Raw genomic sequence first — 19629 nt, forward strand, 5'->3', positions numbered from 1 at the left:
AAGCAGGCAGAATGCTGGTTTTCTCCAGGTCCTCAGGGATGTAAGCAGAGATGGACATTTTAGAATATGATGCTCCTAGAGAGTTTCAGTATTTCAGGAGTTTTCTGTTCCTGGAAGAATACCTGGCAGTTCCCCATGCCCAGCACGTACCTGGAGCTCCTTCTATCGCAACTTTCCCCATGAGTGGAAAAAAACCCCACCAAGGCCAATGAAAACAGATAAGCTCATACACCTTGGAGGCAGAGCGCAACGTGGGATATGATCTGTAGGTGGAAGCAGCAGGTGCTATTTGGGCTTCTCCTAATTTGGTTTTGTATCATATAGATTGCATTTACCTCTCGGCGCTGCAGCTAAATTAAATCCTTGAAGGAAAGTAGCTGTAATGAAAGAGGATAAGCTACCCCCCTCATCACCTGTTCAACTTCTCCCCTTGCCTACATGGGTAACAAACCCATCACATGAAGCGCCTTTTGCTGACTGTTTATCAAACCAGTGAGCGTCGCTTGAAGAAAACGGTTCATTGTTTTTCTCTTGGGAATAGCTGCTGGCTGAACACCGCAGAGATGCCGAAGGCATCTATAATTACAGGCACTCCCACATGAACTCCCAAGAAAAGCCAGGTTGCTCTAGCATGCCCAAAAGGAGACCGTGGAGCTGCCTCAGAGCTGCTGGAGAGCCAGCAACAGCGCGATTAGGCTCGAGCTGGGTGGCAAGATAAGTGCCGGAGCCACTGACTGAAGCGTTAAATAAAAGGATTGTTATGGCAGATCCTTCTAGCAACAAGTCCAAATGCCACTGTTCAGGTTTGAGCTCATTTAGTCCCTCAAAAGAAAAGCAGCAGTGGTGCTGCGAGTTGCCTGCCATGTCTCCCCACACACACATCTCTGAGTACTTGATGTCCTGCCTCTAAAAACCTGGGTTTTAAGGCAAATCAGCACGTCACTTTGATCATTTCCAGGCTTTGCAGCTCTAAATATGACCTGCCCCATTAGCCTGGTACCAGCAGCACTTTTTGAGGCCAGATTCTGGAAAGTGACATTTTCTAACGTGGAATTTTTTTTTTTTTTAAGCATCTCAAAACGATAACACAGCTCATAGCGCAGCGTGGCGCAGAAATGGGGAACAACACAATTCCCGTCAGTGTTATCCTTTGGAGCCTGTGATAGACAAAGGCATGATCCAGCCACCACATCTGGTGGGGTGAGAAGTCTGAACTCCAGCTGGCTCCACTGAACGGAGATTTATCCCATTCTCAGGATGCTGCATACTCTGAAGATGCAAATGGAACCATATACATTTATACACAGCACATGCACGAGACTACTGGAAGCTGATGGAGAGCAGTAGTAAGCTGTGGCAATGCCAACTGCTGCAGGAGAAACCCTTGAAGCAGTCTTAAATCTCACACCACTCTCTGAAGGGTGTCACAAATAGCATCTCAAAAAAGGCGGAAATTCTATTTTCTAAGAGATAAAACTGGAAGGGACTTTGCTCAGAGCCTGGCCTTAGCAGTGCTGTATTACAGAAACTCTGTGTTACTGAGGGAGAAGCCATCTGGGGCATGATCCGATCTCCTGATGGATGCCACTTATCCCTGGACACAGTTGATGCTCTGTGCCTGGAAATCCCCGATTCTAGCACGACAGTCTCAACTCACAGCAGGTTACAAACCACCCCCGACACGAGTTCCCTCTGGCAGAGCAAGTCGCAGGACACGAGAGCCCTTGGAGCTGCGCTGCAGATAAATGTGAAACGGCCAGGACTGGCCATTGGCCCTTCCGTGTGCCAGGCTGGACACATCCGCAGGGTGACGCACGTTGGAGGCTCCAGCACAAGTGCTGGGTACAAGGTGTAAATTGAGGAATCCACACCAGCGCTCCCCTCTTTTTTTTTTTCCCCTCACTTCATTTATCATTAAACCATCACATTTGGATAATAAATTATTACACTCAACTATCAAGTTATGGGCAGGAGCAAATGGTTGCAGCCCGACTTTATGAACAAAGCAGATTTGCAGGAAAATTTGCCTCAGATCATTCTCAACGCATCTTTTTGAAAAAAGGGGAAAAAGCAATGTTTAAGCAATAGCAAATCAAAACCAATTTAGGGATCTGAAGGACTGAAATGAAGCCAACACATTAAAACTAACCACAAAAATTATCATAACTACACTTATGCAAATCTTTTTCATATTACGTAAAAGAAACACAGCTTTATTTAGGAATTTGGCACGCTAAAGGGGGAGGACGAGAGCCGTGGATGGAACATGCGAGCACTTGCTCCACTCAGATATCAGGGCAACAAACACAGCAGCAAAATTACAAGCTGGCAAAGTAGAATTTATAAGGAGAGCAATACACCAGGCTCAATATATTAAGTAGATATACTTCAATTTTATACTGCAAACTTGATTCCACAGACTGGCTTTTCTTTTTCCAGCCTGCTTTTTAGCACAAGCTTTAAAACTTGAGCTCAGACATTAAGTTCTGGAGTTGTAAAAAGACAAAATAAAAGCTACAAAGTCTGTCAAGAAAGAAAAGGGTTGGGTTTTGGTTTGTTTTTTCTTTGCAAAGTCAGGTTGGTACAGCCACGTTTAAGTATGAATTTATTTGACCTTGGCTTCAGAAGGAATTTGTGGGCCCCAATATTTTTAATAAATATTTCATCTCTCTTTAAAAATTAAGTTCCCTAGCCATTTCCAAAAACGTCAAGCACCAAGCTGAGCGTCTTTACCATGATCAGATTTGCTCAGACAGATGCTCCACACTTTCCGCAAAACCAAACCAAAACCTACCCTCTAAGCATAAAATTTTAGTTATACACAAAAGTCGCTAATTACTTTTGAAAGAGCAGTCTCAGAAACATCAAGTGCCTGTTTGAGAACAATTCAAATACGGAGTTCACAAGATGAACTGGGCAAGAGATAAATGGAAGGAAACCAAGCTTAAAAGACAAATTTTTGGCTCTGCTGAAGATGCTATAAAGTAGAAAACCAGAAGGGAAGTTTTGTTAATGTGTATTTTTATGATACTGTGTTTTACATAAGAATGTAAAAAGTAGCAGAAATATTTCTGATGAGGCTTATCAAATACCCAAAGGCTTCAAGAGAAAAAGGCATATTTTTCTGCATTGTTTCAAACATAACAGAAATCTAGTAAGCCTATTTATTTCATTAAACTTTTATCTCTTAAAAAGTATGAAAGCCTTAAAAATAATTGTTGTTCTCATTTTACAAAACCACCTTTTTTTCATATTTAGCAGCTCTCTGCAAAATTAAACGTGTGTAGTTAAAAGGCAAAGCTGTTCAGAAGTGTGGATCTGGATTGGGATCCACAGAGCTGATGAACAGCAGCCACTAAGCACTTTTAATCAGAAATAATGAGACTCAGGGTAGGAAAACCACCCTGCGAGTGACTCACTAGAAACAAATGGGGAATGCATCAACTTACCCTAGTATTTAAGCATCATCTGCGAGACATTTTTTATCTCCCAAGGTTTGTAACCAGTAGCTCCTGAGTGCTGACAACCCTGACCGGCGCCGTCGGCAGCAGCATCCACGTTACAGGGGAGGAAACAGGTTACACCTTTTGGCCAAGATCTGACAGTCAGTGGAAGAGCAGGCACTAAACATGCCAGAATCTGAACAAGTTTGAAGTTATGTGTTGACACCAAAAATGTGTCTGCACCCGTTTTGGGCCCAGACCTGCATTTTTTTAAAACATGCTGGTATAGTTATGGCAGACCACAGCCTACTAGGGGAGAGTAAAGGATTACTTCTCTCTAGTAGCTTGTTTTCCAATGTAACATCCCTTCACTTAAGCACATGAGGCAGATGGCATGAATTACAACCCCCTCCCCAAGTTAAAACAAAAATATAAAAGTTTTATATGCCTGAGATTTGCGAAGCAGGGAGGTTCCCAGCACACAAACCGGCGGATGCCAGGACAGCTGCTCGGGGCAGATGGGTCCTTTGACAGCTTGATAATACTGACTTGCTGGTGAAACTAAGCCCTGGTAAGGCCAGCCAACGTGGGGCCATCTGTTTACTGGAGAGGAAAGGCTTTTGGAACAGCAGGTAGCCAATGCTTTGGTTGAGAATTAAACCAACAGCAAGATCATCAGTATTTACAACCTTTACTTGTGCAACCACACACGTACAGCTGGCGGGGTAACTCTGCCACGGCAGGCTGCTCCAGCAGCGCCGTGCTCGGTTTCAAGATGCGGCTTGGGATTTTTGTGCTATGGTTTGTACCACCGATGGAGCTTTAGAAGACACCTTCTGGTTATGTCAGTTTGTTAACAGCGGGCAAGGTGATGGTTCGTGTCAAACTTTCACAGTCTTGAATGAGTACCAAGAGCTGTAGTTCAAGACTGGAAATAATAATAGGGTCAGAAAGGTGTGATAATGAACACGCTGAATGTAGCGGATAGCCCATAAGAAACACTTTTGTAAGATGAAACATTCCTATTCACCTATTCCCACAATAATTCCTTCTCTTGGGAAAATCCAGAGTACGCAGCATCAAAAGGGAAGCTTGATTGGGAAGGCTGGTGCGATAGCTGGGGAATGCAGGAACTCCGTATTGCTGCACCACAATGACTGCTCAGGTGTGATTTCTTTGATGTTTTTATATTCTAATCATAAATTTCTCAAGGACAGGCGGGAGCTGGGCAGAGCCTCATAAAAGGGCACAGAAAATGTTAAGTGCTCCAAGACATTAAAATGTTCACACTTGTAAGTATGATGGCTCCTGTAACATCTAGAGAGGAGGAGGATGGGTTTGAACACTGCAAAACATGTATCACAGCTTCTGACAGTCTAAATGCTATTTTTTCCCCCAGACTACAAATAATCCTTCCAGTTTCACACTGCTGCTATAGACTGTCCAAGAACAGAAAGGATTCACCTGTTTCAGCCCAGTAGATCCACTAGCTGGAGTCAGGGAATGAACTGGGCAACTCAAACAACACTTTGCAAAAGGCTAATAAGACAAAAGATCATTTGTTAGTAATGAATCACACTGGTGCGATGGGCTGGAGAGGACCTCTGGGTCACTGCAGAGCTATTTTCATAGGAATAATAGTTACTGTAGAAACCTGGTTCTAAATTTTCAAAGTAATCAATGATTTAAGTGCCCTGATAAGACTTCCCAAATGCAAAACAATTTCAGACGACCCCAAGAAACTTAACCATCAGACAAGTCAATCTCATTCAAAGCACAGCAAGCTCCAGTAACTTCTCATTTCTACCATGACCTCCATCCCAGAAGGACCCTGAACATTTGCATGGAGCTTTAGCATCTAGGTGCTGCTTACAGAAGGGAAAGCATCAAAGTTACATGGAGATGCTGGTATAAAGTAACTTGAATGGGTTTCAGCCGCAGCAGAGTCCTCTTCCATGGATTTTAGACAGAATTCATGGGGACAATGGGGGTAGGACATGGGCAGGCTAGGGAAGGAAAAACTGACCAATAAACCTCTTCGTACTCAAAGGCAAGCCATGAAATACAATAAATGGCTATAATTCACATTATCAGATAAAAGAATTGACTTTTAGATGTAGAGGGCAAGTACTCAAATAAAGGATTCACAATTTTGCTGCAAAAATTAAACTCAGCCTCTTGAAAGCCCAAGCCCCTCTCTAGAGCTCAGTATTTTATTCTCAATATTACAAATCTAGGCCTGTGGGAGACAAAGGTTTTTTTCCATGCCAGGAACATATTGACAAGTGTAACAAAAAGCTACTTTTGCACTGGAAATTGAGATGGGGAAGGCTTCCCTGGCTGGGGAGCTCAGGACCCATTTCAGAGAGAGTAAATGAACTCTGCTGCAGCAGCAGCATCGGGAAGATGAGTCTTAAGAAAGGAAACGATCCTCTTCTGAGTTCCTTAACGAGCTCCCTTCTAGCAGGACAAGTGTTTGGAAAAAACTCAGTCACATCAACAACTGAAGAAACGTTTTCCAAAATATAAAAGAATTAAAAAAAAGAACGCGTTTCATCGGGGTGCTAGCACTCCCCCTCCTCGTGCCCTGGAGTCAACGAAAACAACAAATCTTTAATCTCTGCAACCTCTTTTCCAAATAAAAACTGTCATTTCTTAACCCAAGCTACAACTGTGAGGTCAACAAACCTACACAGGAATTACCAGAGATTATAATAAAGATAATAAATTAGCCAAAGGTGAATCTTAGCTAAATCCTAGGAAATTCTTTTAAGTCACTAAGAGAAGCTAAGAAAATTAAGCCCATTTGTCCAGTTTATGTATTTTTTTAAATTTATTTCGTATAAGGAAACTATTTTTCCTTTTGCCACTATCATTCCGCAGGGTGGAGTACCTAGTACTTAAAAAGCTGACAGCTAACTGTGGGTTACGGCTCCCCCCAAAACACAGCCGAATTTTACTAGAATTTCATGATGAATAGAAATCCTGTATAAAAACAAAGCTCAAGCACTGAAAGAAATGTTAGGGAAGAGTCTGATATGAATAAAGTCTGGTCCTTTGTCAGGCTCCAGCCGCCACTAACAATGGTGTCAGCCACTGGCACGGCTGAATCAGAACTAAACACGGGTTAGTTGGCAGTGGTGACAAAGGACAAATCATATTAAATAGCAATTTAGAAGCAGTTTTGTTTCCAGCCCGCTTTTCCGAAGCGGCGTTCAATTCCTTTTGATCTCGTCTAGCCTACAAGAAATCACCAGCATCGATAGAAACTTCCAGTTAAAGAGTACTCATCACTGTCCCGGCTGCCGGTGCTGCTGACACCCATTGTCAGTTAATGGATAATTTTAATAGCGTTCACAAAGCTTAAGTGACAGATTAATTTGATACCAGCGGTTGTAACCCCCTCCTTTGTGTGGAGGCTTTCTGCCTTACGAGATGGTTATTTCCTTGGAGTAAGGTCGCTTTGTGAGCAGCACACCGTCACACTTGCGTTTTCAAATACCAGTTTGGGCTCCTCTTTCTTTCTTTGTCCCCAGAAACCAAGAGTATGAATCCCCATGGTCTCCTCCGGATTGCCACTGACTACAGAGAAGATGCTCCTCTTTTAACTCGCTTGTAAATCTATTAGTCTCAGCAGTTAATCAAAGTTTCTACAAGAGAAAGGTAAACAGCTTTAGAAGAAAGGAACATTTTAAACTGATTTAAATCAGCACAGCTTTGTATTGAAAGAGCACCTTCATAACAAATTGAAGGGTTTTTATCCTCTCGCATGATACCTGGGCCTGAGCTGGAAGGTCTGTTTTGTCGTATCAGTGGAAAAAATTAAAATAAAAAAATACTGAATCGATTTGAATCAAACTGGGCTCTCCTATGTAATGATTTATGTTCCAGACCATGCTCATAATTGAGCTGAGGACTTTCTCCTAAACAAGAAAAATAAAATCACGTTGCATCTCCTCTGTCTTTTTTTACAGACAGCATCAAAAATGTGTGAAATGCTTGTCCTCACCCTTGCACAATGGATTGAAAATGTGTATTTACAGAGTGTTTCTTTCCATCTATCTGACAAACATCTCCGTGTTCACACTATTAACAAAAATCACCCCGTAGGCAGCACTCTTGGAGCTTAACCTTAAACACCACTATTTAGATAATGGCAAAATTTAAAATCCTTCACTTAAATCTGTTTGCAGGAAGCTTTGTTTGCCACAACATGAACTATTGCAAAGAGCAAAAAACCAGAAAACACATTTGTGAGTTCTTCTATTTGTACCAACTGTATCTTATCTCTCTAAATTCTGCAATTCTGGTTAGGTTTTATTCTGACACTTGATTTAGGTCATTCAGGGGGCTCAGGGGCATACCGCACTCACCCAAAGTTTTAAGCAATTCTAGTGAAACTAGTATTTATGGCTAATAAAGCTTTGAATACTAGGAAAGCAGTCAGAAGTGCACTTTTTCCCCCAAAAAAAGCCTTTTCAGAATGCCCTAAAGCAGGGCTAAGATGAGCGGTCTCCCCTAGGCTGGGCATGCTACAGCCCCAAGCTCAGCTTTGGTCTCTCCTCCGACCACACCAAGGGGTGCTCCCCCTTCCAGGCTCCCTGGGTCTGCTTAGACCATGAACTGTTTGGGCCAGGATCTGTTTGTTTATAGTATTTAGCATAATAAAGCTTTAATCCCAGATATATCCCCTACGTGCCACCGTGCTGCTGATGGCAGGCAAAGAAAGGTGCGTTTTGTAAGGATGCACTTTCCCATGCAAATCTTGCTTAATGCGGAAGCCTGGGCAAACCGTGCGCCTTAACACCAAACATGTTTGTGTTTCGGTTTGTTTTGAAAAGCTGATGGCACAGATTTCCCCCTCAGTATTTTACATATATGTATATATACGTATATACATCTATTTTCCACATCTTTACATATATGCATACAAATATATATACATTTTATCCAATTTTCACATATACACATACACACATATACATATATTTTACATATATGCATATGTATATACCTATATTTTCCCCAATTTTTACATATCTATATATAATTCATACATATCACCCTCCTGTATTACATACAGATGACACACGTGCACACAACACTAAGTCCAATAACCAAACCTCTCTGCTTCCACCATCAAATAAATTGCTACCATCTCAGCTAAACGCGCAGATGGAGCAAAATTACTATACTTAAGGCATGTAAAAGGGAAAGCCGAGGCATGTGAGCTTCCTAAAGACACCTTCGCACCAAGCCAGAGAGAGCCCTGCATGGAATAAGGATGGGGTAACAGGCTTTACTGGAGCCTACAGCCCATCGTATTAGATCGAGATCCATTTTTATGAATTACTGCTTGGTCAATAGCGTTGCAGTGCCAATGCAACTGGCTCTAAGGCATGCCAGTTTAAGAGCCCAGAACTAAAGAAAATTAATCCAGTGCACAGTAATGATTAAAATTGGCTGACAGGTCTCAAAGCGCAATGAAAAATACAAAATTATCCTTAGGCAAGTGATTTTCTGCTGGAGTTCTGCAGGGATTGCTTTTTACTGTTCTTTTAACTCCCCCTTCCCTTCAGCAATCCTGGAAGAAAACCAGCGACTGCGGTTGCAGACAATACAGGGATTAGGGGAACAGAAAGCATCAAAGAGAGCAGGCCACTGATACAGATTGATCTGAACTGCGTGGGTAAGTCAGACAGAAAATACTGTGTGTGTTTTAACAGACAAAAAAAATAAATTCTTTAAGTTAGGGTGTGCTGCAGAATGGAACACAGAGCTTGGAAACAAGGGATGGGTCTCGGTCACCTTCGGTGATGACATCTGAGCTGCCTTTACAATCCATGGTGTTTAGATCTCGACACCTCCACACTGCAGGGAGGACTGGGAACAGGAGGCGACACACACAGTGTGAGAGCCACAAGAGGAGGAGAGTAAAAGCAATTAGTGCTTTGGGAACTGGCTAGGATCAGGTCTTCTCTGGTGAAATACAGCTCTGAAGTGCATCCAGAAAGAGTCCTCAATATGGTGGACTGATCAGCTGAGACATCTTCTAGAGGCTTAAGGACCACGAAGCAATGCAGATGTAAAAGATGGAAAGGATAAGTCCTTACCTGGCTGATAATCCTCCCTTTTTATGTCCACCCTCACTCCTCCAAGAGCTCCTCAGGTCCCTTTCTCCTGAACATGGGCCCCAACACTTGAAAGGACACTGTGGCCACATCCACAGCTTCCAAGAGCTGCGTCCCCTTGCACTGTAAGCAAGAGCTTTGGCAAACCACCACCGAGAGCAACAAGCTACCCTCGTCACTGCAGAGCATTGTTTCTTCCTGCCAAGCAGTGTAAGAGAACTCCATGATCCAAATTTCATAACCTTGCTCCTACAAGGGACTACCCAACACACTGAGCTGTGAGAAGTTTCTTCCAGCTATTTCATGCACTCTGCTTAACCACAGCTCTCCTCACCGGGCAGACACAAGGGCTCTGAGACAGGCACAGTCGAGAAACAGCAAGGAAAACACCCAGGCAAAGTCAAGTTCATGGACACGTCTACACAATGTTCTGCAGCTGGGCATGGACTTACTGTGGTCCAGTCCATCAGCATCTCAGCTGGCTTTCCCATCATTTCTGTTGGGAATTCAGTTACCTAAATAATTGCATTGTTCAAAAAAAAAAAAAAAAAAAATCTAGCTGATATATTAGAAGCATGACTCAAACACCCGTTAACTCGACTATATTCAATTCACTATCTTGACTAGCAGAGTTGCTACTACAAAATTCCATAGCTCACAGAAGCATCATGTTAGTTTTATGCTATATAAATACTAATTTGTGACCACAATCTGAAAGTAAGAAAACTCCTACTAGGAATAATTTTAAAGAGATGCAGCTTCAGGTAGATTTTCATGGGCAAAAGGAGAAGATGTGACCTCAGGCAATACATTCCCAAAATTTCAGCCTTTATGCCTAGGAACAGGAACTATGTGATTTCCCCCAAAGCAGCTGCCAGAATACAGCATCTCAAGACATTACCTCTAAACTTCTTCTAAAATGTCTAAACTATTTCTTGCTGAAAGTTTCCAAAATTCCCAATGCAAAATGTGTCAGCACTGAAGCTCCCAGTTTGGAAAAATAATAAAAACTGAAACAAAGCATCTGAATGAGAAGGTTTAGGCATCCTCAGCATAGATGTCACCACCAGGCTCCTCCTCATCTTTCATACACACTAATACAGAATGGCACAGAATTTTACATGATGTTATTGCACAAGTATTTAAGTATCACTACCCACTACGATACACAAAGCCAAGGGCAGCTGTGCAACCTTACCCTTGCTAAAACCTCAAACCAAGCGTTTTAAGACCAGTATCAAGATGGCTGGAAATTAGTTTGTATGTTCAGAGAGGACCCAAAGTGAGACTCCCTGTAACCCAAGGAGACTGCTCTCCCCATCCCAGGTGGAACAGAGCTCTGAAGTCCCATTATGGGGTCACACGGCGACTGAACTTTCAGGTTCAAGTTTTTACTGCTGGATCCACTTTCTTTTCACAGCAACCACCTTCTGACAGGCAGGAGAGAAATCTGATGCTTGCCATGAGGCACACGGTGACTTTTGGCTAATCCCGTTTAATGCAGAATTCCCAAAGTGCCTCTCAAGCAAGGGGTCAGCTAATCCCATTCACTGACTGGATTTTTTTTTACTCCTAGAAAATGGAAAGTGGCTGAAAACAAGAATATTTCCTTTTATTTTGATTTACAGATATTGCTTTGAAGAGGGAAACGATGACATTTGGATATTTGGAAAATTAAATGTGAGCTGTTCCTGTACATTACCATTAAACCAGTAACTTTTATTAGATGTTAGAGAACAAGGGGCTTTTAGACCAGCTCTCTCATTTAACCAGCTGTGCTGGAAGTTGTCATCTGAAGCAGTAAAAAAATGCTAGTATTGTATTAAGTGAAGATTAAACAGCATATAAAAGTATTGAACTGCCATTCTACTCCAGGCAGTGATTAGATAAAAAACAATTCTTTTCAGAGATAAAAATGTCATTGTTAAGTCAGTATAAGAAATTTAAGATCAATAGTTTATACCCTTATGTGAAAAGTGCAGTATTTTAGACTGATGGCCACACAAGGCACTTTCTTAAAATTAAGAACATGTGCCTCATACTGAGCTACACTCAGTACATGACAAAAAGGCTGGGTACTTTGCAGTAACATCCGAGCAAAAGGAACAGCAAACCAGGGCAGTCTGAACCCTGAACATACAGGATCTGCAGCGTAATCAATGGCTTCACAGCTCTTCCCAATGTTAAAGACTTGTTAAGGCACGGAGGAGCACCAGCTATCTGAAGATGCCACCTGTGTTCAAAACACGCCAGGCATGAAAGAACTCCAGCTACTTCCCAGGATTCCCAAAATGAAGCATGTTGCTTTACAATACCCAATCCTGAGCCTTCAGGAGTAGCTACCTTTGGAATTAAACTGTATTTAGGTAAAAGCAAAACCAGAGAGTGTTTTCTGTTGCTTTTCAGCACCGAATTTCCCAAAACAAGTTATGCCGATGCTGAGAATTCATTTCAAATGAACTTAGCACCTACCTCCAGCAGTGGTGGCAAGTGGCTAAACCAGTATTCTCTTCTCCAATTCACGAAAATCATTACCCAGGGACCTAATGTAACCTAAATTCGCTCTCATTGTCCTGCCACTTGTAGCTCTGTATGAATATTACCTATAAAGACTCCTCTTTATGGGTCATAAATGGAGCATGATATTGTGAATGGCAAAAGCCAACACTGCGCGTGATGCTGAACAACAATCCTCATGAGAACCTGTTCTGGAGGAGTAAGGGAATAATGCTGAAGGTCTGTTCACTCCACACACCATTCCTCTACAGAGTTACTTTTATATGATTGCTGCAATGCAGTCACTGCTGTGATGCTTGTCTGGACAGTCCCAAACTTGCTCTACGGTACAAAGGCGATTATTGCTAGTTTGGCTACAAAACAAGAAGCTCAATGCAAGATAACCGCGTAAGTGTTCAGTCCACCAATAAAACAGCTTTGGCACATTGATTTACAAGAGAGAATTTTCAGGAAACAGATGACATTTTACAGCTCAAGCAATAAATCATCTGCTGATACCAGGGGCAGAGAGTGCAATTTGGGAAAGGAATAGCTGTATCTTAATTTTACATGTTAAGGGTTTGATTGCAAGGAGTATTCAGGAGACACTGTGACACACTCAAAATGCATCTTCAGTGATATTTGTCCCCAAACACCCACTCTCTAACACACGCATACAGGGAAGGTAGAAGGGGCAAGCAAAATGTTGTAGCTGAAAAGCATGTCCCAAAAACATAAGGAAAAAACCGTTGCTCTGGTATCCTAGTAATGCGGTGAAGTAACACAGATAAAGCTCAGGACTAGCATCAAAATTACTTCAGGGGAAGTTTCTGATTTGGCATGCTAGACTGAGTTTTCAACAAAATCCATCCCCAACACTGACCTCTTGAAGTGATTTGCCAGGACTCCCACCAGCTCTCCAATCCTGCTGTCATTAGAGGGCTCTTTACTGAAGAGACAGACAATGAGATCCTTGTTGTCTTTTGTGTGGAAGACCACGAGCTGGTCCTTTCCATTGGAGACACTCAATCCTATCAACTGTGAAGAGAAAGCAAGAACAATGTTATGTACATCAATATATCTTTGCTACTTGCCAGGCTAGTTCCTTCCTCTCCAGGATGCCACGCTCGCTCGCAACATCTGCCTCTACCAGAAAGCTCAAGGCAATGGCAGCATGCAGGTCCTCACGCCTGCTGAAAAAGTCAAGGCGAAACAACAGGGTTATTTGGGAAGTCAACAGTCTCAAAGGTGCAAGGGAATTTTACCGTCTAGGCTGGTTCACTCTGAGCAGCTCTTGCTAGAAGCAGCACTGTCCCGTGTCACTATGGTGCCCTTCTGCCTATCCAGTACCATGGGCCACCCCTTGGTGCACCAGGGGGATTTCTAACAGCCGAAGCTTGCATTTCCCAAAATCTCACACTGGATGACACCACATTGCTCAGTGGCAGAGCCACAAGCCTGCTTTTTTTACTTTTCAAAGGAAACCAACAGTAATCATGAGTCTGGCCAACAACCATTTTCAAATCTTCAGTAAGAGGAAACGGTCTCAAGTTGTGCCAGGACATCAGGAAAAATTTTTTCACCGAAAGGGTTGTCAAGCACTGGAAGGGGCTGCCCAGGGAAGGGGTTGAGTCCCCATCCCTGGTGGGATTTAAAAGCCGGGCAGACGAGGTGCTTAGGGACAGGGTTTAGTGGTGGGATGGCAGGGTTAGGGGAACGGTTGGGCTTGATGATCCTAAAGGGCTTTTCCAACCTAAACTATTCTGTAATTCTATGAAAATTCACATACACAGCGCTGGGTACCCAATGATATGCAGATAACATAAGAATGAAGTTTTTTACTGAAAGCCTAAGCATCTTGATGAATAATATAAGTTGCAAACCCCACAAAGCCATGGTGATTCCAGTATTTAGGCATGGATTAAGGTCTTGCTGTTCTGACAAAATAAAAAGGTTTAGGTTTTTTTTTGGTTTGTTTTTTTTTTTTGTCTGTTAAGTAACTGCGGCTTGGCACATTAAAAGCTTTGTCCCCATCATCTCACAAAGCAAAAGCAGGAAATTTTTAGCGTTGCAATCTGGGTACACAGGCTATTCAGATGAATATTAGAAAAAGCAAAAAAATGAATCTGTGCTGGGGAAACAAAATATAGGGATGGCAAAAGGACATCAAGAGGCAAGGACATTCAATAAACCAGTGCTAAAAAAATAAAATAAATTCTTAAAAAGAGAGAGAGGAAGCAAAAGAATGATGAGTACAGAGAGGGAATACAGCATTTTCCCTGTCCACTACAGGACTATGCGACTCCTTTGAGTCATCCATGGATTTGCAGAGAGAAACCACATTCTCCTGAAAGTGAGAGGCATCAATACAGCATTTTGTGGAAATGAAAGTCTCATTATTCCCTTCTTAAAGAAAAAAGCCTTCTACGTAACCCCACTACCTGGGTTGGAAAGGATATTAGCACAAACCGAGCTGGAGACGACTCACTCCTTTCAGAAGCATGAATCATATTCAGAAACAGTCTGGATCCATATGTTTGGTTTAGCAGTCACAACGTATTACTTCCAAGAAACCTGTTCCAGCTCTGGATGTCTAACACATACCAGACAGCAGCATCGTCCCACAAAAGCATTCCACAACCAACATACAGCAGTGCGGTAGATGCTTTCTTTCCTGGATAAAACACTGCACAAGTTGAGAATCACTCGTATTTTGTTGGCTTATTATCCTAGTACACCAGTCTGTCTGCACTACTGCAACTGCTGATATTTTAAACACTGAGAAGGGACCTCCTGCTACCAGTTGTATATACCCAGCACAGGTGGAGTTTATTCTCTGCTGTTCACGCTATTTTGAGGTTATGAAATACTTTAAAAACAAGACATGCACAGACATTAACAGCTGCCTGGGTTTATAGTGTCCCTTAAAATTAATTTGCATGCTTAAATAACATCCTGTGAGCACAATAGCACCACAGGGACTACTACCATCAAGGTTTTAAATGTGCACCAAGTGTGAAAGATGAACAAGTTGAAATACTTGGATTTGAAAAGCCTATTTAAACATTAATTATTCAACAGAACCATGTCAGAAGTCCAAGAGCCCTTCAAAATGTTCCTATTTCACCCCTCCCCATAAGCCTATCTGAACAAATAAATATACCACAAAAGACATAATTTCAGAGGAGGTGCTTATCTCGGTATTTACAAACACTAATATTAGCTCTGCTTGAAGATCAGGAAAAAATCCTCAGCATCTGCAGAACACCCTTTATTGTATTCACCACTGTAATGGGAAAAGCAGTTGCAAGATCCTTTCTGCTACTCAGTCGCCTTTTAATTCCTTTCTGCCATTATCTCTTTATTTTCTCTCCAGGTAAGAACAAAAACATAATTGTGTATTGGTACTTCTGAGGCAACTGCCAGAACGCTTGCACACAGAAAATCCCCCAAAGCATCATCTCAATCCAGAGGAATAGTCAGGGTTGAAAGGAAAGTTACTGCTTTGTCATCATGTGCACAAAATTACAGATTCCTCGCACAGAATGCAGAGCTTGGGACCCGAGCAGGCACGCATTACGGGCTGTACTGAAACCATTTACATGTAAACATAGTTAAAGGACGTGGGGAACTGTAGGGCAATTTCTTCAGCTGCGAACAAGTTTATGGTCGTAACAGACATCAGCTGACTGTCTCCAATGAGATTTCCATGGAAACACCATCCCTAAGGATGCTGCCGTGTTGATAGGGTGCTTTCGAAATGCTGATAGCGAGCAGCACAGCAAACAGGCAGACTAATTTCAGCTGGGTTCACCTTTACATATCGGAAGGGCAATCCATCTTCCCCAGCGAACCTGCATCTTCCTGGTAGGACATATCTGACACACTGATACACATCACGACTGGTGTAATTATTATCCATTTGCTTCCCACAAATCTTCGTCTCAGTTCAAACAATTGTTCCTTTCCCACAAGGGAAGGAATCTGTGTCACAAATTGGGCTACTTACACCTCCTTGTACAATGTCAAATGGTTTCCACACAAGAAGGGACTGGGCATGCAGAAAACCAAGAGAGATGCAAGGCAGCTCAAGAGGTGAAACCCAACACATATGCAAATCATTAAGGAACAAAATATAAAACATAACTACAAAAAGGAAAAAAACAACTGCATTGTAGCATTAGCCATTTGTTGGAGTTCAATTTAAGAAATCCTGGCCAAAGAAATACAAATATTTCACGTACTGCATATGAGCTGAATCCATTTCCAAACTCTCTCCTCCTCTCCCTGCGGCGCAGAGAGGGGTCAGCAGTAAATCAACAGGATCAGTGAGCATGCCCTAGCACCGTGATGCAATCCTGGTGTGTCCACGCAGATTTTCTACTGTTCCCCAGGACCACAGTGCAGGAGAAGCATGTGAAAGGAGAGGCTGTGGCCAACAGAGCAGAAATTTAACACTACAGCATTTACCAAAGAGACCTTTCCACAAATTTCCACTCTGGGATATTATTCTGAAACCTGTATGAGTCAGTGAAGGGCCTTTTGGACCCATCCCTCCTGTGCAAAGTATTCCAGGATCACTTCACAGTTCCTCAGGTCAAGGAAACTGTTCAGTCAGGAAGCCTTGTGGTAAAGGGATAGTTGCAGATCTACAAATAAAGCTGATTTATATCTACAGAAATTTAAGTATTCTAAGAGCAAGAGACCCATACGCATAGACCATTAACTGTTTCGCTGCTGGAGGAAATGCAAAGCAGACAGCCAAAATATAGCCTGCTCTACAGCACCTTGTATGAATGGACACTATTTTAGACATCCGTGTTTTGTAGAAAAAACAATAATTGCTAACATTTCTAAGTAACAGAGATTCTGCAGGCAACCTACAAATTGTATCCGACTTGCTTGCCTCCTTTAATTTTTTAAGGCATTAAGGATTTCAGAGGAAAACATTCAGGCTACCAACACACTGACCCAGTCCTGTGCCATTACATGAATGTACAAGCTCCACCTTTAAACCCATCAGACACTTAGGTAAAGCAGACGTTTTTCTAGAGCTGTGATAAATACAGATTTACCTGTAATTACTAATGCAGTAAGTGAATTGAAGTGGCCTACCCATTTTGTATAAGGTAAGAGTGCAGAAAACTAATAGTGAGAAATTGTGACAGACAAAATTCCACCTTGTCTGCCTGAGATCACCTTGATACTTCACAAAAAAATGCCCGTCTAGCAAAACCACTCCAGTCTCTTCCAGTCTCTGTATTTGAACAAGCTGGTTTGCACAAGCAGGAGTCAGCCATTCAGCAGCGTAATCTGCTGACAATTTCATTTTGCACAATTAAGAGAGAATGTCAGTGGAACAGAACATCAACTGAGGAAAATGACCTGCAGCTGCTAACTCCCTGGCAGTAATGTCTTTTCAAAACAGGAGGCACTGCCACGGAGATGCTGCTGTGCTACAGTAAACACTGTTACGAGGGCAAGCGAATGAGGTGGGCGAGCAAATGAGGCGGGCAAGCACGTTGCTCCAGACAGGCTGCGGTGGGTGGTCAGTGCCAGCTTAGGTGGATGACCAGCAAGGAGGTTGGAAGAGGAGCTATAAAACCAACCTTACAGATGCAGCCTGAGCTAATCATTCACTCCACATGTGCAGATTAGATTTTAACCTTACCCTAATCCCATCTCTGCTGTTTTAGCAATACGGCACTGCCAGACAGATTATTTTTCCAAATGCAAACATCCCAACAAATTTGTGTACAACATTTCCAAGCAACCCAGCCAGGTTCTGTAGGTTTGCGATAACCATAGTAGTGTTACCTCAGGCTGAGGAAAACAAACAAGCAGTTGAATCCATGCTCCAGGATGCTGAAGAGCTAAAATGAGGTTTTCCCCCATTTCTCTTCCTACCAGTGATAATCTGCTGCTTTGTCACTGACAGCTAAACTCTGCTACCCCAAAGGCCAGATACCTCGCTATAATTCCAAATTTAGCTTTGATAAGATTTACATTAAACATGAACAAATATAAAAAAAAATTAAAATATGACACGAAGGATCAAACAAACCCCCAGAGACACAGAAATTGTGTCATAAGCTGCTGTGAAATGCTAACACTGTTATGGGGCCAAGATCTTGTGGTGCATGGCAAATAAAAAACAAAATAGAAGAACGAGCAGAAGAGAGCGTGATAAGCGGTTTAGGTTTTAGCTTTTATTTTATGCACTGAAATTAAGCACTGAAAGCCAACATGATGCATCAGTCTTGTAGGTAACTGTACGAGTTTTAAAGACATTAAATATATTAAAAATTGTAAACCAAAGTCTTTTTCCATTTTATGGATATGAAAATAGAACTAAAGAGTAGACGCACTGCCCATGACTAAGAGAGCCTGAGATGAGATTCCCTCGTCCTTGTACTTACATTGTAGAGGGGGATGGTCTTCATCACTTTGTACTGCTTCATAGGGTCCATCTTATAAAGGTGCCGATCAGTAATGAAGATTGCTCTATCCTCCACCTTATTAAAGCGGTTGACCTGTAAAGAAACAAATTTTCAGTTCTGCTAATCACTTCAAGAACGTGCAGAATAAAACTCTGCAGCAGTAAATATGCAACACTCACATAGCACATACACAAAACTCACATAGCTCTTAAGCAGGTTTTCCCCACAGATCTTGAAAAGGGAAGATGGACCCCGTAACCCCGTTTTACAAATAGAGAAATGCAGTGTTGGAGAAGCAACATTCCAAGAGTTATCCAGCAGGGCTGGGGCAACCTGGGAAAGTCCACGGCCTCAATCAGATAAAGGACAGATGCTTTCCCCTAGCAACATTCAACCTGCATCCCTGTCCTCTGGCAGATACCAAGCCCAAAGCAGATGGCTGTTGCTCCTACATTATATACCCGCCTTTGTCACCCCAAAAGCATGATGCAAAACACCTGCCCCACAGAGGCGAACAGGGTGTCATCAGGCTCTGTGACAGTCCAGACCTGAGGCATATGAAAGCAGATGCTCTGGCCCATCCTAAATTTGAATGGGTTCCATTTCCCTCTTTTAAAACATCCATGCCTTGGATGTAGCTAAGCAACTTGCCCAAGAAGTGGAAAACTGGACAACTACCCTTCCCCTGCCCATCAGTGGATGTGTTAGCTGAGTATGGGCATGCTCCACCCATTTTGCTGAAGTTGTGCCACTCTGCAAGAAGGAAGAAGAGACTGAACGGGCCAGATGGAGCCCAGGAGAGCCAAGCCTGTATGCTGGGACCAGCTGGTGGGAGGAAGGCAAGCAGAAGACCCAAGCTGGAATGCCCTCAGGCTGCAAGGAGTATTGAACACCACCAACTCCATCCACTCCTAAGCAAGAAAAGCAGAGCAAGAGCACAACCAGTCTGGTCTAAAGGCTCACTGCCATCGAGAACAAGGTCTTGTTGCCCCTTCCAGGAGGTCCTAACCCCATACCCCGAGCCAGCTCTGGTGCTCATCAGCCCTATCAATTCACTAATCTGACAAAAATCTGCCCTTTTTGTGAACTTAGCGTGGGAAGAGCACAACGAGCATCAGA

General features: G+C 42.6%; 1 protein-coding gene across 2 annotated transcripts in view; it reads right to left on the reverse strand.

Moving 5' to 3' along the window:
• Positions 1–19629, reverse strand: part of MYO1D (myosin ID) — a 163731-nt gene that overhangs the window by 44662 nt on the left and 99440 nt on the right. The window contains exons 20-21 of one of the 2 annotated variants that reach the window (XM_009645483.2): positions 18490–18603; positions 12954–13108 (exon numbers count right to left, since the gene is read on the reverse strand). In XM_009645483.2, the coding sequence (XP_009643778.1) occupies positions 12954–13108; positions 18490–18603 (269 nt within the window). Of the gene's footprint in view, positions 1–12949; positions 13109–18489; positions 18604–19629 lie in introns of both variants that reach the window. The other variant, XM_035901265.1, reaches the window with a different exon arrangement.

This window comes from Egretta garzetta, unplaced genomic scaffold, assembly GCF_000687185.1.
Source record: "Egretta garzetta isolate BGI_Z169 unplaced genomic scaffold, ASM68718v1 scaffold551, whole genome shotgun sequence".
Taxonomy (NCBI): domain Eukaryota; kingdom Metazoa; phylum Chordata; class Aves; order Pelecaniformes; family Ardeidae; genus Egretta; species Egretta garzetta.